The 17,580-nt window shown below is 44.6% G+C and overlaps 1 protein-coding gene across 1 annotated transcript in view; it reads right to left on the reverse strand.

Annotated features, from left to right (window-relative positions):
- nek11 (NIMA-related kinase 11) overlaps positions 1 to 17,158 on the reverse strand; it is a 58,359-nt gene extending 41,201 nt beyond the window's left edge. The window contains 1 exon segment of the mRNA XM_085292852.1: positions 16,991 to 17,158. Within this exon segment, the coding sequence (XP_085148978.1) occupies positions 16,991 to 17,148 (158 nt within the window). The 5' untranslated portion in view covers positions 17,149 to 17,158.
- Between the last annotated feature and the right edge of the window lie 422 nt (positions 17,159 to 17,580).

Genomic DNA, 17,580 nt, shown 5'->3' on the forward strand with positions numbered 1-17,580 from the left:
TCCTGTAACAGAAATGCAACAAGTGGGTCTTTACTACGAACTTATTTGAATGTGATCACAGCTGTCAGACGCGGAAGTTAAATCCATCCATGCATCCGCTTCTCTTTTTCAGGGTCGCGGGGCCGCTGGAGCCTATCCCAGCTGTCATAGGGCGAGAGGCGGGGTACACCCTGGACAGGTCGCCATGTCGCAGGGCTAACACACAGACGACCATTCGCACTCACATTCACACCTACGGACAATTTAGATTAATCGATTAACCTATCCGCACTAACTGCATGACTTTAGATGGTGGGAGGACGCCGAACAGAACATGCAAACCCGGCCTGATGGTGGAATTGAACTCACCCACATGGAAAAGATATTTATAAATCTTATAAAGTTTGTATCTGTCTTGTGTGAAACTTGTATGAAAAGCATACAAGAGTAAAAATAGATATAAGATCCCTTGAAAAATTATATAATGAAACTTGTATGTTTTGGATACTTACTAAAACAATATATGAAAGTAATGTGAAAGTGGCCACTTTCATGAGTAAATCATATACGTTTTTACTATTTCTTTTCCATATGGGCAGGACCTTCTTGCTGTGCGGCAACAGTGCTCACCACCGTGCCCTAAAACGATCTAGGGGATTTACGGTGGCCCTGAGAGGCCAAACGGACTGCAACTTAAGAAAACACCAGCAATAAGAAAAACGCTGCAAAAGCACACTGGTCCGTCGGCTTATTGTCTCCCCAGAAACACTTCCCTTGTGCATTTGGAAACCTATTTTTTCCTATTTCCGCTTTTGTTTTTTCTGTTTCCTATTTCAGGATATTTGAACGAGATCGCGGATACAAGCGGCAGAAATGAGCTTCCTCCGAAGGGTGGCTGGCCTCTCCCTTAGAGATAGGGTGAGAAGTTCGGCCATCCGGGAGGGGCTCAGAGTAGAGCAGCTGCTGCTCCACATCGAAAGGAGCCAGCTGAGGTGGTTCGGGCATCTGACAAGGATGCCCCCTGGGCGCCTCCTGGGTGAGGTGTTCCAGGCATGTCCCACCGGGAGGAGGCGCCGGGGCAGACCCAGGACACGCTGGAGAGATTATATCTCTCGGCTGGCCTGGGAACGCCTTGGTATTCCCCCGGATAAGCTGGAGGAGGTGGCTGGGGAGAGGGAGGTCTGGGCCTCTTTGCTTAGGCTGCTGCCCCCGCGACCCGGCCCCGGATAAAGCGGATGAAGATGGATGGATATTTGAATCCATTCAGTTTACGCAGACCCACAGGACACTCCCACTGATTTCTGTTAAAGCCGCTGTCTTCAGCTTCATTTTAGAGGGTCACAAATGTGAGCCAACACAGGGGAGAAGCTTCCCGTTCAAAGAACTACCGGCTCAGCGGCGCCGTTACTGCCTTTGATTTCACGTTAAAGCCAAAAGGCTGCTGGGAAATCAAATTCACAGTCTGAATTTATAATTTATGGGCAAAAAAATCTATTTCATTCAGTTCTTTGAGCCCTCACTGTGATGTGCACTGAAAGGGGCTTTTCTTCAGCTGCTCGCCAAGCCAGGAGCGCCGACCGTCCGTTGCTATGCAACTACGGAGAAAGGATGTTTGAAGTGCGACGCTCAGATGCTCCTGAGATCGTGTGTTTTTGTTTGGCTGAGAGCAGAGAAACACAAGCTCCGACCCTGAACTGTAAACCAGAACGAGACCAGAGAAGGAAGAAAGGAAGGAAGGAAGGAAGGAAGGAAGGAAGGAAGGATTTCAATCAGAAGTCATAGAGAGATTCGCAGTCACTCAAATGAACTCTGACCCTGACAGTCAGCAGGAGACACACCCACCAGCGAGCTACAGTAACATGAAGATGAAGTAGTTCCTTTTATTCGGACTCCACGATTTCCATCTGGTGACATCAAACATGATGTTTGTAATAAAAGCACCAGAGGAACAAAAACTACACCAAAAGGCTCCCGCTGCATTTGAACTCAGGACCTTCTTTCTGTGAGGCAACATTAAGAACAGAAACATGATGTGAGCAAGGTGAGCAGAGGTTACAGAGGCCGAGGGCGGAGCCAGGTGAGATACACAAGCTTACAGCTCAGGGTTCAACCCCAGAGCTGCTGCTCTACCCTCCTCAGTGGAGAGCGTGATCCTCCTGTGTTTGTACTCAGGGGCCACAACTGAGAGCAGGAAGGCTGCACTGAGGGTCATTAGCACCCCCCAAAAAATCACTGGCTGCCCTCTGACACACCTGGAGGCCATCGCCAGATCCTCCTGTCTCAAGTAAACCAGGGCCATCACAGGTGACCCCGCCCCCCACCTGTTTGACCCACTGCTCTCTGGTCTGCGCCTCAGGTCAGTCAGCTGCCACACCTCCAGACTCACTAACAGCTTCTCCCCCGACCCCTGCCCACCAATCTGAGTGACCCTCATCACTCAGGACGCTCACACAGACTCTATTAACTCTTTGTACTGATTTCAAACACTCCTGCTCCTTTCTCCTGCTTTTTTATTTATTCCTGTCGTCTAATATGTCTATTTCACTCCTGCACAGTTGCTGTTGAGCATAATAAATTGTTGGTATAAGAGAACAAATCGTTTTGATTGACTTTTCAGACATAAATGATTCAAACACGTCGCCAGGTGAAGCTTCCTCTGGCCTGCTGCGACGTTCCACCTGTCCCTCAGGTGATCGTTTTATCTCAATGCATCCTCCAGCGTCTGAGCCTCTCCGAGAGGCCGCCCAGCTGGCTCCTACAACTTCCTGCTGAAGGGAAAGCTTAACAGGAAGTGGATAAATCAGCACAACAGGAAGTAAGATTTTAGAGCCTCAGCAGGCTGGACGAGCACAGGCAGCAGTTTGAGACATTTGAGCACACTGATCAATCACTCAGACAGATTATGAGTTCACAGGACACGAGAGAAATGATGGGAGTATTATCGGGCTGCTCTAAAAGCTCCCTGAAACGTCTTCAGTTGAACCAAAATGCCACAGCAGGCGTTTTTCTTCTCATTGGCTTCCTGTTAACTGCAGATTTTTTCCACATGTAGTCCTGAATAATCAGGATCATAACATTAAAGACCTCACAGTTCCTCATCAACCTAATAAAGGACTTCTTTCTCAGACTGCTGATTTATTTGTGGTTTCGAGAGTTTCTAAAAGTAGAACAGGAGGCAGAGCCTTCGGCTTTGAGGAGCTGCTGCAAAGAAACCGCGACTGAATAAGACTCCGAGGACCCGAAGCAGGTGTGTACGAACCTTTGGAGCAGATCTCAGGTGAATTCAGGAAGTTTGTGCTGAACGAACCTGAGCGTGTTCTGTCAGAGACTGAAAACAGAAACTCCAGGTGTGGCAGAGACGATGGAGGTCACACAGCTGCTCCTAAAACCTCAGAGGAGACGAGCTCAGGTGAGTCACTGCTTGCATCATGTTGTCTGTGTGAGAGCGTCACTGTACAGCCAGAAGTACGTGGACACGATTGTATTCTGGGTAAACAGCATTCACACATGACATCCATGCTCCTGTTGGCTGCATTTGAAAAGTTCTTCCCGGCTTTCAGGAGCAGAAGACAAATGAGATTCTTTTTCGATGCTTTAAATAGAGCCGGCCTGTAGCTTAAATGGGTCAGCAGCAAGCTGCTTGAGAAAATCATTTACAAAACAGCTTCCTGATATTAAACACGCACAACAGCATGACATATACAACTCTACGCATCAAACACCAAAAGGGTCCACGCCCCAGAGCCTGGTACGCTTTTCACAAAGGTGTCTGTTATACAGCAGGTGTGCATCCATCCACTCATTCATCCATCTGACCATCCAACCGTCCATCCATCCGTCAGTCCATCCGTCCATCTGACCATCCAACCATCCAACCGTCCATCCATCCATCATCGATCCATCCAACCGTCCATCCATCCGTCAGTCCATCCGTCCATCCGTCCATCTGACCATCCAACCATCCAACCGTCCATCCATCCATCATCGATCCATCCAACCGTCCATCCATCCGTCAGTCCATCCGTCCATCTGACCATCCAACCATCCAACCGTCCATCCATCCAACCGTCCATCCATCCGTCAGTCCATCCGTCCATCCGACCATCTGACCATCCAACCATCCAACCGTCCATCCATCCATCATCGATCCATCCAACCGTCCATCCATCCGTCAGTCCATCCGTCCATCCGACCATCTGACCATCCAACCGTCCATCCATCCATCATCGATCCATCCAACCGTCCATCCATCCAACCGTCCATCCATCCATCATCGATCCATCCAACCGTCCATCCATCCGTCAGTCCATCCGTCCATCTGACCATCCAACCATCCAACCGTCCATCCATCCATCATCGATCCATCCAACCGTCCATCCATCCATCTTCTTCTGCTTATCCAATTATTTTAGTACCAGTAAAATGTGTGCGTTTTTAACTGTTATGTTCTCCATATTTTACACGTATTCTAATGTTTACTTTCTCAGCAACATTAACCACATCTGCAAAAGCTCCACTTTCTAATTTTCTAGGTTACTGCAGACATTTCCAGACTAAGTACCAAAGGAAAACATCTGCCGACATATGTGAGACCGGTCTGTAATGTCTCATTTAGGGTGATTAAAATCTCCAGCACCTGCTGCACTGAACAGAAATGTTTCACCGCATGTGGTGTTCAGTGTTTCAGCTGACAAACAGATGGGACTTTTGGATTTTACCCAAACTTCACCTCATGCAGTAAATCCACAGTGCAGATATCACTGTGAGATTCCTGGGAATGCCATCCAACAATGAACCACTGCATCCTGTGAGTGTCTGCAGATGAAAATGTAAAAACCAGCATCTGAGACACATGAATTTTAAAAGCAAGCATTTTGTAAGAGAGTTTGGAGAATTTGTGTCCCACTTTTAGGTTTTCTGGTTGTTTGGAGGTGTTTCTTCTTCTGTTCTTTGTCTCTGGAGAAAACACTAAAGATAAAAAAAAAAAAAACGCAGAACGAAGCATCTTTAATCAATCTTTAACTTTCAGTAAGCAGAAAATAATCTTATCCCATGGGACTATTCATTTTTTATGTATTTCATTCCCTTTAAACCTACATACAGTTTTATTCAACAAAAACATGTCCAATAGTTCATCTCTGCTACCAGAAGCTTCCTGTGCATGATTTGCATCTTTGTCCATGAGGCCTTCTTCGGTGGACATTATCTTCTGTGGACATTATCCTGTCAAAATATACATTTTTAGGCAAAGTTTAAATGTAACATCTGATGGTTGCACATTAGGTTTGGGGGGAGAGTTTCTGGATCTTTGCTCCGTCCTCAGAGTGACTTTGTCTGCTTCCTGAAGATGAAAATAAATGTAAAAGATCACTTTTCAGTAGATCCAGCGTTACAGAAGTAGTTTCGATTTTTATGGACGTGTTCTCACAATTTTTTGGTCACACTTTGTACGACCTGCTTTCCACAAGGATCTGTACTCAGATTTCACTGGTGAGGCTTTATGTCCAGCTTTTAACTCATGGTAAAAATTAGAGATGTGCATCCCTCGTTAATTTAAACATGTAGCAATTTTACTTCTACAAGGACTTTGATTTAACTTGTCAACTATTCAGACTAAATATTGAACTGAAATTCACTCTGTTAGCTCACAATAAACTAATAAACTTCTACACGGACTGTAAACCATCATCGGTTTCTCTGATGAATCCTGCTCTCTGCTTTGTTTTCAGTGTACTGACAGCTTCTTTTCAGAGTTTCCTCCATCTTGATAACAACGCTCAGCCGTGACACGTGCTGCACTTCTGTTGCCATGGAAACCGCATCCAAACGGATAGAGGGGTCACGTACCTGGGGCGCTTAGCGTTTTCATTTTGTCCTCTAAAGTCTCATTTTTTCCACCGTAATCGAGCGGAGCGCTCTTCCTCACTCCCGACGTGCGACACACGGTGAAAACCACGAAGGTGTGAGGCCGAGTCCGTCTCTGGCACACGGAGATGTCAGAGATTTATGAGCAAACGCTGACACGTCGATCAGGCCACCCAGTCCAAATTTATCAGAGAGGGAGAGGCGAGAGGGGGGAGGAGGTGAGGAGAGGGGGGTGAGACCTGTCAGATGGTGAAAAGGGCAGAGATGACGACTCTAAACAACGGCTCGCCATCTGCTTTCCTGAGCCAATGCCTCGCAGCCACGCAGCACTCGACGTGCCACATGCACCGCCATTAGAAAAGTTTGTTTTCAGTCAGACAGCGCAGGAAGTTCAGCGCAGAGACTAGATTCTTTTTACTGAACTGTTTACTACAACGAAGGGTGAAGCCAGCTTAGAAAAGGAGCAAACGAAGGCTTTTAAAATTATTTTCAGCCGTAATCTTAACCTGACACTGGCTGTGACGTCGCCCACTCATGGAACCTTCTTGAATCCTCGACAGTGTTTTGAGACCAAACATGATGAGAAATATTTTTGTTCATGGTTTTGGTTTTGGTTAGGGATTCAGCCTGTGTTTAATCTCTGCTCCCGTGTCCCACGTTTCATGTCATGTTGTCTCATGTTGCGTGTCTTGAGTCTGAGTTCGGTCTGTGTGTTTCCTGTTTTATTTTGATAGTCCTTGTCCTACATCAGCGTATCTAGTTTTGCCTCCCCTGTCTCGTTGGGTCTGATTAGTCCCCGCTGTGTTCCCACCTGTTCCCCATCCTGCTCGTGTTTTCCTCTGTCTGTCATCGTGTCGTACCCTCACGATGCTGTGTTTGTCCCTCTGTGTTACTAGTTCTCAGTTCCTGGTTTGTTTTCTAGTTTAGCTTTGTATTCGATGTGAGTTTTCCAGCAAGCTGCCGTTTTGAGTTTTTTCCTTCGTCTTGCGTCGTGCACATGGGTCCTCGCCCTGCCTGCCACACAGCACAACCACGACAGATATGACTGAGAAACAAAAATCTTCTTTTTTAATCGTCCCTTTGGCTCCAACTGGACCATAATTTACAAAACAAACACGATTTCATAAAATAAGAGCTGTTATATTCACTGCCACCAGGGGGAGACTCCTCCCAAAAAGAAGAGATAACGCTGCTGCTCGCTTGATCTGTGGCTCTATGATACTATTTATTATGGTCCCCTTAGAGTCAAATGTTACCAGCATCCATCTGGCCCTTCTGGATTCAAAACACTGGTAGCCACTAGAATACTTCACCTCGCCCGTGTCGGCTGTACGCTGACATAAAACACAGACGTAACAGACGGAGGGATGATGGCGAGTCGCACAAGCCTGGCTTCATGGACACTTTGATCTGCACCACACTCAAGTTTGTTGGCGTTCCAAAGAAAAACCTTTCCTGCCTCCTGAGCTCTGAAGCTTTATTTATTTATCACTTAGTTATGAGACTCATACGGAGCCCCGCAGGGGACATGGGAGAAAAAAAAATTAAGACGGACTTTTGCGAGTTTTGCGAGATCTCGCAACAGTTTTAGCCGCATTCTTCGGGCGCCGGCTCGAAGCCGACCGGGAGGTCGAGGCACGATGTTCCTCCCGGCTGTAGTAGGTCTCGACCTCCCGTTAGCTTCGAGCTAACGGGAGGTCGAAGGCCGAAGAATACGTTTGTTTTGCGAGATTTTGCGAGATCTCGCAAAAGTCCGTCTTAATTTTTTTTTTCTTCCATGTCCCCTGCGGGGCTCCGTAGACTCAATCTTCCCGTTAAACAAACAGAGGATTAATTTATCTTCTTTACGAATCCTCAAAATCCCTCCTCGGTGCTCGCCCTGTCCGAGTAAACCACAGAGCCCTTCATTGTGAGCATGTCCCTGGACAACACCTCCAGCTAAACACCGTGAACCGCTGACAACAGCTGAGGGCAGAAGATGGATTGGGGGCTGCAGCTAGCCTTTATTAGAAGGACTTTCAGGAGATAACAAGGACAAAGAGGAGCATAAGCAGGAGGCGGCGTGGGGGGCGGCACCTGAGATTGAGCAGCACACTCCAGATTGATCCAAAAACAGCTGAGAGCTATGAGCTCAAATGTGTGAGAGTAAACATGCAACAGCACCAAAGGTCTATGGACATCTGAGGGCACAAATATTAACAGCTCCACACTCATCACAGCAATAATTCAATTTTATTCATATAGCACCAAATCACAACAACACTCGCCTCAAAGCTCTTTATGGTGGAAGGTACGGACCCTTTAATAACACAGAGAGAACCCAGTGTTGGTGGTGACGGCGGGAAGGAAAAACTCCCTTCTAACAGGAACGAATCATCTTCATGGGCACGAATGTCGTGGTCATTTTGGCTTTTTAATCATTTTCTTTAATCTGTTCTTTTCCTGGACTGGAATGACTGTACAGCTTACACGATTTTAAAAAGCAGGAATTTGGTACACAAATATGAAATTCGTTTAGATTTCTCTTCTCCACACAGCATCAACATGTACATACAGCCCCACTAACAACAACAACAAGCATAATTGTGTCTGCATACATAAGCACACTGAGCTGGTTTCTCGGCACAGACCTGAGTTTTGAGTGTAGGCCACAAATCTTAATTCAGCCCAGAGGTGGGACCAAGTCATTGTTTTGCAAGTCTCAAGTAAGTCTCAAGTCTTTATCCTCAAGTCTCAAGTCAAGTCTCAAGTAATGTCAGGCAAGTCAGAGTCGAGTCTCAAGTCACTGGTGTAAAAGTCCGAGTCAAGTCACAAGTCTGAAACTTTGAATTTCAAGTCCTTTCGAGTCTTTAAAAAAAACAAACGAAAAAATAATGTTGCAGTTATGCTAAATGTAAATATTAGACCATGTAATTTTAAAATCTGTGTTTTTCTCAACACATGACAAAATAGTGAACTTAGAAAATATACACAAATTGTGAAATTGCACCTCTTTAAAATGCAGCTCAATTAAACCTAGCTCCAAGAATAATTTTCACCGACAGTTCTGAGATAAGCTGCATGTTATTCTTGGATGCGGTTGTAGGACCAGCTTTAAAATCGCATGACAAAAAAATCATACACATTAAAAAAAAAACTGCATCACCAACGTAGCCTGGACAACATTTGCTAGTTAGATGAAGTCAGCTATCTCATCGTAGCATATTTATATGCATATTAATAATCATACGGCTCTTGGAGTGAGTGCACACACTCATGAAGTTTAGTAACTTCAGGTCACTGCAACAAGCCCAGGTACAGTTTACCGACGGATGGGTGCAGGACCTTGAAATGCACCGTGTAGAACGAAAGACCATCGTACGTATCATAAGTTTACCAGTCTCACAAATTGTCGTCATAAATACACATTCCTTAACCGTTTATTAATAGGACCTTTGAGCTCAACGGTAATTAATTAGTAGTGGAAATAATTTCTGGTACCCATCACAGAAATGTAGCAGTGACAATAATACTGTATGCTGTAATCGTACTGGACAATTAGTGATACAAAAAACCTGTTTTATCCTGTGAATAAAAGTATATGTTTTTGTCAATGTACCATAATAACAGAAGCGAAACGCAATATTGTGTCAGGACAATTCACTATTTATGCACAATAAACAAAGGAGCATAGCGCCACAATTTCTGTTCTTGCTTGTAACCTATATCACCAATTATGTTATGAAAATGACGTATTAACTACTAAAAAACACTGACCTTCGTGTAAATGCTTGGAGCAGACTAACCTGTGAGCTGGAGGGTTCTAGGACGTTATATTTGATCTTTGAATGGCTGCAATCCAGGCCATCCGTCGCCTCTTTGTTACTTCGGAAACATGGCTCGAACAATTTCTCTTCAACGACGTAATCCGATAACAACCGATCTCTTTACCCGTCGGCTTCCCGTGGCTGTCATGCGACCGGCTATTGCAGTTAATAATACAACAGCTTCTTGACATTTTTGTGTTTCTTTTTATCGCTGTGTAACTGATTTTAATTGAAAGCCTGCGTGCGCTAGTACCGCTTGCCACGAGTTCCCAGAATCCTTTGCGGTTCTACCCGTGAATGACGTCACATTTTCAATCTCTATATAATATGCATGTTAAATTTTATATTTGGGGTAAAATATCAAGTCTTTTCAAGTAAACCGGTTCAAGTCCAATTCAAGTCCCAAGTCATTGGTGTAAAAGTCCAAGTCAAGTCACAAGTCTTAGAACATTTTTTCAAGTCAAGTCTAAAGTCATAAAATTAATGACTCGAGTCTGACTCGAGTCCAAGTCATGTGACTCGAGTCCACACCTCTGATTCAGCCGTATTCAAACACACATCAGAAGAGGTTTTGGAATCAGGCTAACAATACATGGTCCTCCCCGACCTCCACGCTGTTACAACTACACTTAAAAGCCGAATCTGTACCAGGGAACAATCATCTTTAAATGAACCTGACCAATTCGTGTCACGGTCCTGGTCAGTGACAGTGTTTAGTCTTTTGGTTTATGGTTCTGTGTTTCTAGCTCTAGTAGTTCTTTGTTCTGGGATTTTATTTCTTACGTTTTGTTTCTGTGTTCCCTTTGATCGGTGTCAAGTCCATGCCTCTTCCTGTTGTGTTTCCTGTTTTATTTTGATACTTCCTGTCCTGTTTGCAGTGTGTCTGCTTTTGCTTCCCTTGTCTCGTTCGGTCTAAGTTCTCCCAGCTGTGTGCCCCTCCTGTCTCCCGTTCCCTGATTACGCTGGTGTCTATTTAACCCTGTGTTTTGCTCGCCCTCTGTCATGTTGTACCCTCATATCTGTCTGTGTTCTGGCTGCTGGAGACGCCTTGTTATGATTCCAGTCTAGTTAGTTTTCTGTAGTGATGGCCAAATGAAGCTTTCCGAAGCACTGAAGCTTGTATTGAAAAACGGTTCATTACTCGAAGCTTTTCAACACAGTCCTCTCCGGTGACATCTGGTGGTGAAAATTTTGAAGAGCAGCTTGAATCTGCAAAATAAAACGGACTGCTCAATTATCACTGCTCACTCAAGAGTGGAGTTCTCTCTGATATTGGGCCACCGTTCCGTTGCTTTGAACATGTAATTGGTTTTGTTTTCTCGATTGGGGGGCTGAAAAAAATGTAATGCGTATTTGCGTAATACATTTTGATCAATAAACTTTCCCTATTTAAACATGCACTATGGTGGCCTTTCTCTGCTCATAACTCCTTGATGTTGGTAAATACAATAAGTGAGCAATATATATAATATACATATGAGAATGCACAGCACATTATGGAGTATGCCCCTGCTGTGAAGTCCTGCCTCCATCTACTTGTCATTTAATCACTGGACAGCTGGACAGGTTCATACAAAATATTAGATTAGGCCAATTGTCCTATACATATTTTTGACCTAGGGGTGGGATTGATTGTGAACTGGAAAGGGAAAATGCTTAGGGAGCTGAGTACGGCTGCATCGTCACTGATTTGTAGAATCATTTTGATTCGATACAGGATCCGATTCAATTTGATTGGAATCTGGAAAGTTTTGCCTCAGTCAGAAATATTACAATTCTGATCATTTAACAGTATATATCCATAATTTCGTATCTATTAAAAGAAAGCTGACACATGTGAGACTTAATTAGAGATGTAAACAGAGAGTTATGAAACCTGCAGCTGCAGAAGCCAGCGAAAAAAAAAAGAGGCAAACACAGCGCGGACCCGCCGACACATCAAAATCTGACTCTGACGCGTCGGGTCCGCGCTCTGTGTTCACGTTTGTATGCAGAATCCGTAAACCTGCTCCCAGTTACGGTTTTAGCTGCATGGTGTTTGACGACATGTTGTGAGGTTTAACCTGAGATGCTGGCGTTTCAGGCATAATAACGTTAATTTACAAATCGACACCGGATTTTAATGAATCAATATCACTCTATTCAATTTAGCATGGATTGTAATCAGAAAGGCGATAATCAAAACCCACCCCTAATCAAGAACTTGCAAAGTAAAAACATGCTCTATGTCAGGTAGCCCTTTTGTTATTTACATTTAAAAAGAGGATTAGTGTTACTGTGCGCTGGCTGAGTCTGTTTCTTTTCTTAGAAATAGTTTCTCCTGCCCTGGAGAAAATCCACTTGCATGGAACAGAAGAGGCTGTGGAGTGCAGGAACTACACTGCAAGCTGGTAGATATGCAGGTATTCCTGGGTCTGCAGACTATCACCTAAAAACAATAAACAAAATGATTTTCTAAACTGTAGCAATGTAATGTACGTATAGTGTCAAATACATTGTTGTAGTCTTCATTAGCTTTAATTCACATGGAAGTGTTCCTAAAGTCATATGCTGTAATGATATTTACATTATGAAAACATGATTTTGGACATTTCAAGTTTTTCACTTCGGCAGATAAAATGAATTGAGCAAAATCAACTCAAAATATCTCCACACGCCAGAACGTCCTCTCTTCCTCGCTGGCTCCATATCTGTCAGTGGAATGATCACCTCGTCGCTCTCTGTCACCATCAACACACTCCACGAATCCCGTGGATGATTCACTTCCTTATATCCGTTTGAATCAGGTACCGAAGCAGTTACGTGTGTAATGAAGCTTCGGACGTCACTGGTCACGTGACTTTTGCCAAACGAAGCAAGCCTCGACACAGTGCTTCTGAACCAGTGTGTTGTTTTTTTCGACACACGCTCCGGAGCGCCAGCTTCAAGCGGGCCATCACTACCGTCCGGCAAATAAAGCTGAGTTTACGTTGGCCGTCTTGAGTCCTGCACTTGGGTCCTGCCTGCCGCACACAGACCGTGATAATTCTGCTGAGAAGGTGGACAAAACCCCGACAGAAGTCTGGTCAAGGTGCAGCTTCCTAATGAACGTTTAAACAAATATTGGCTGTACGTTCACTCTGACCCCGTTTGCTTCAGAGAAAATCCAAAATAATGAAACATTTATTTTTTAAAAATCAATTCTTGTAAAGATTCCAGCAAAGGAAAATAAATGTTCAAAGAAATCATTAAAAGCGTAAATTTACCATGACATTCATGCCCATTACGAGTGGATGTAAACATGTGACCAGTCTCAGCGTTTGTCCACTTTCTCACAGGAAGTTTCTCTTCCTGAAAAGAAACAATTTTCTAAAAAAGTCTTTCCTGTCACTTTAATGTAAATCTGATTCTAACCTGATCTGATCCAAACCCACAAACAGTCCTTTGAGTCCCAAAGTGACCAGAGATAAAGTCCTTAGAAGGTCTAACACGATGACCCGTCCTCACAAACATGGACATTTGACCACAGACACAAAACGCACTCTGCTGCTGAGTTTTGGCCGTTGGATTCTGGTTTGGAGATGACAGAAAGATGTGCTGGAAGGACAGCATGCTGCATCCCTGTGTGTGTCGCCCACTCGACCATTCATGTGTTCAGTCACTGAGGTGAGGAGTCAGAGACGTGATAAACATGAAGGCGGTGAGGATTTCTCAGGTCCTCGTCCTGCTGTAAAACTGCCTGAGCATGCTGTCATCCTCCCTGGCTGGACTGAAGAGTGCGCGTGTTTGTTTGTACTTGTATCACAGAGTCTGTGGGGACTTAAATCTGTTGGACACATTGTGGGAGCACGTCTCGTTTTGGGGACAAAGAGCGAATCTGTATAAGTGCAGGTGCATCTTGGGATGAAGACTGGGTTTAAGGTTATCCTCCTGATGATGAATGTACACGACTGTAACGTCAACTTGATGATGAAGGCGTGACTGTGTGTGTGTGTGTGTGTGTGTGTGTGTGTGTGTGTGTGTGTGTCAGGGTTGGCGAGGAAGCGACAGAGCGTGACCGATGGAAAACGAGAGGAGTGATGAGATGGAGGTAGACGCAGATAGGACAGAGATAGAAGAGATATGTTATCAGTACTTGTGTCAGGTATTTCCTGTGAGTGTCTCCATCTGAGCTGATTAATAAGGACCTCAGATCTCTACATCAGCACAGCACAAATAATAAGGTGTGATTAGAAGTATTTCAGCATAGTCAGAAAAACTTTACTCTTGATTACATCTCTGAATCCTAAACTTCCTCTAATACTGCAGCTGCAAGCGATCCATGCAGGCTAACACAGCATTCATCCCCCCTGGTCCTCCTGTCCTGGGACACTTCAGGCCAACAGTCGACCCAGTTTTATTTCCACAGCACCAAATCACAACAGTAATCACCTCAGGCCGATTTATATTGTAAGATAAGCAGCCTACAATAATATAGAGAAAACCCCAAAATTCAGACACCCCCTTCTGAGCAAACACTTGGTGACAATGGAAAGGATAAACTCCCTTTCAACAGGAAGAAAGCTCCAGCAGAACCAGACTCGGGGAGGCGTGGCCATCTCAAAAAGGGCGAGGTCTCTTTGACTGACAGATGGATGGAGGGCAGGCAGCTCCTACCTGCCTGCTGGGCTTCTCCTTGTTCTGCAATTGAAAGTATTTAATATAATTGTCCAATGAAATCCCTGCTGTGTGGTTAACTGTACAAACACGCTACCAAAGACGTCCATGCTCCAGCTTTCTGATAGAAATTCTCCCATTTTATTGAGTTAGCACAAGTTTGCAAGTATCTGCACGCACACATGCACAAGGCTGACGGCTAGAAGTCACTAACAAAGTCTGCTAGTATTAGCAAGTTCGTTACTCCGTGCTCTCATCCTTATTTGATCAGTTCTTTCTAATAATAAAACGAGGGAGCCAAATGTTAACAATGTTTGTCACGTGAAAATGACATTTTTGGGCTCCACTCATTATCAACATCATGAAGCAGGAAGTCTTTGGAATGGAAGTTTTTTCTTTGTTAGAGCTCAGAAGAACTGGGTGCTGCCCCTCAGCAGGCTTCCAGTAATTGACCAGTCACAGTAAAGCATATTTTTAGGGAGGGGAGCGAACAACAGGAGCTAAAATGACTTGTTTCGAGATGAATCGTGCACTATAACAAGGATAGGAACTGTTTTAAACGCTCAATCATCCAAAGCTGGTCCATGGATAAGGTACGCTTTAATAACAGATGTTACTCGATTTTGATCATTTCATAAATGAATGTCTGACACGCATAAGTGTGTTTTTTATTAAAGAGTCCGGCCACGTTAAGTGCACATGAAAGAAGAAGACGTCAGATTGACTCTCTGTGAATCAGAGCCGCTTCAGCTCGGACAGAAAGGACAGAGATGCTACGTTCAGCTCATGAAAGGCTCGCAGTCACCAGCTGCTGAATGCATCCCGAGCACAGGTTTGGTGTCTCTTCTTATCTGTGATGTATTTAATTATGCGTTTGTTCAAAGTCGCATTTACGACTGACAGCTCACCGCTGTTGAACTCGCACACAAAGAAAATCTTTGTGATGACGACAAGCAGCTGAAGGAAACCAGTGAGACCAGTTCATGTTCTCACATCTTCTTCTGCTGGAACTATTTCGCAGCCTCAAAGCAACGAGCCGCAGTGCAATCCCACTGAGCTCTGTGTGACGGGAAGGAGGCGGCTCTGTTCGCCGAGCTCGCTCCACACAGACGTGAATGAGTGTACCGTCAGCTGACTCACCGTCTCTGCTAACATCCACAGACAGGTTCCTCGCACAAACAGGAGGAAACAAAGCATGAGAGCAGGAAGAAGAGCTGAAAGCAGCGAAGAAGAGATAAAATCCCAAGGGTGAGGACGACAGCGCAAAACTCATGATGTGCACAATTCTTTTTTGCTCTTTTTTAATAGCCAGTACATAAAACTAAGCTTTGGTGATACAGAGCATACACCTGAGCAGTTTCATGGTCCCTCATGGAAGAACTTTCATCAGCGCCCTTATTTCCCCGCGGTCGCCACAGCAGATTGATCCACGTGTTTGATTTGGCATAGATTTTCCCCCAGATGCTGTTTCTGATGCAATTATCCCAGTTTGGAACCAGCACTAGCCGTACATCAGCTTGTCAAATACCGAGGGTGGGTTTGCATCTTCTCCCAGTCTCAAACCAGGAATCCAGCGTAGGCACTGAACCCTCAGAGAGTCAGGGCCTCTGAGTTCTGCCAGTACGATATAATCAAATTAAAAATGCTCCAAAAGGCTCAAACAGCACAAACAAGGTCCAAAGATCCAGTTCATAATTCTCCAAAAAATAAAACACCTACCCTTTGTTTGACTCTGTCTGTAATCACACAAACGGCTTCATTACGTGAAGCCAACACTGTCAGTAACTAAAGGTGATTTTCAGTAAAAGCTGAAATTTGACAGAGTAATAATGTAAAAATGACTCGTGTTTCCTATTGTTGTAATTCTTCTGTTATTCAGTTTTATGGAAATATTTTCAGTTTATCAGCATCAAAGTTTCATGTTTTAAATATTTGTTGCAAATTGATGAAGTAAAAAAATGCTCTTCCTTTTTCTGCCTCAGACCAGTCTGACCTCTGAGCCTCCTTCCCCACAGAGCGGATGCTCTACGTCCCACGAGCCTGGAAACAGACCTCCAAATCCTCCACCTTGCACTGCCACTCGAGCCACAGCACAGCGTCTGAAGACAACAGTCTGAGTGAGCTTAGACGAAGTTCAGTTAAAGCTGCTCGGTGGCAGGAGCTGAACAGGTGGGTGATCTCTGATCACTAATCAGCCTGATTGATTTTACTGCTCAAAGACTGTAGCACATCTGCTGAAGGAGCTACAGTGCAAGCATGTACAAGCCAATATCGCCATCTAGTGTCCGTCTGCAGAACTGTTTCTGTCCTGCAGCTTCAGCACTGCTCTGTGTCCTCTGAGCTCGAGTGCGAGGCCTCCATCAGCAAAAGTCCAAACGTTCCAAATATTACCATCAAACATTTACATACACTCAAGAGGAAGCAAACGTTTATAAATAGATCGTAAACACTTTCACAGTTTTTATGTTTTTACTCATTTTTAAATTCATTTTGTTTGTCTTAATGTGCCTTTATCACTAATTTTACTTATTACTCTAAATATGTTCTCTATGTAACCTATTTTCTACACTAAAGCATATATATGTATGTATTTATTGAAACGTGTTAAATAAATGTAATTTTTTTTATCCAACAATCAAATCTAATTGGGATTAAAAAGCAGCAAAAACATCCAGATGCCAACAAGATGATTCAAAGCTACTCACAGCTTCTCTCCATCTGCAGCTTTGGCATCCTGAACCAGAAAAACCGAACCAAAACTTCCTCAGCCCAGATTCTGCAGGATGCTGTATCGCTTAGCGACCAGACCACCGCCTCCGGGGGTCAAAGGTTGGCCGGCTGCCACCTCCTGGAACCGAGGCATCCTGTCAGCTCACCTGTGGAATAAGAAGAGGCGACGGAGAGCTCAGAGTCACTAAAAGCGCAGTTCGACTTCCCCGAATGGGAAAATGATATCCATGTATTACGTCTGTGTGTTCACACTGGCCCTCCACAGTAATTCACTGGTCCAGTGTTCCACGACCAGGACGAAATACGTGTCATGTTCCTTCCACCGCCCGACAATATCCTCAGTCGTAATCAGTAACGCTACAGCCGCAATATACACAGTACAGGTAGAGCACCGCTTTCCCCTCCCGAGTCGCCTGATGGTTATCAGCTGCATCCAAAGTCCCACAGGCTAACCAAGCCTGATAAGACTCCTTCTTTAGCACGATGGTTCCTTTTACCTCTGATGTCCACCATCTTCTGTGGTTAGCACCATGACAGGCACCAACCACCTTGCAGCCCCAGCTCA

Source organism: Mchenga conophoros, linkage group LG11 (assembly GCF_057382185.1).
Source record: "Mchenga conophoros isolate Kocher_MC1m ecotype Shallow Benthic linkage group LG11, M_conophoros_male_GT1.1, whole genome shotgun sequence".
Classification (NCBI taxonomy): Eukaryota; Metazoa; Chordata; class Actinopteri; order Cichliformes; family Cichlidae; genus Mchenga; species Mchenga conophoros.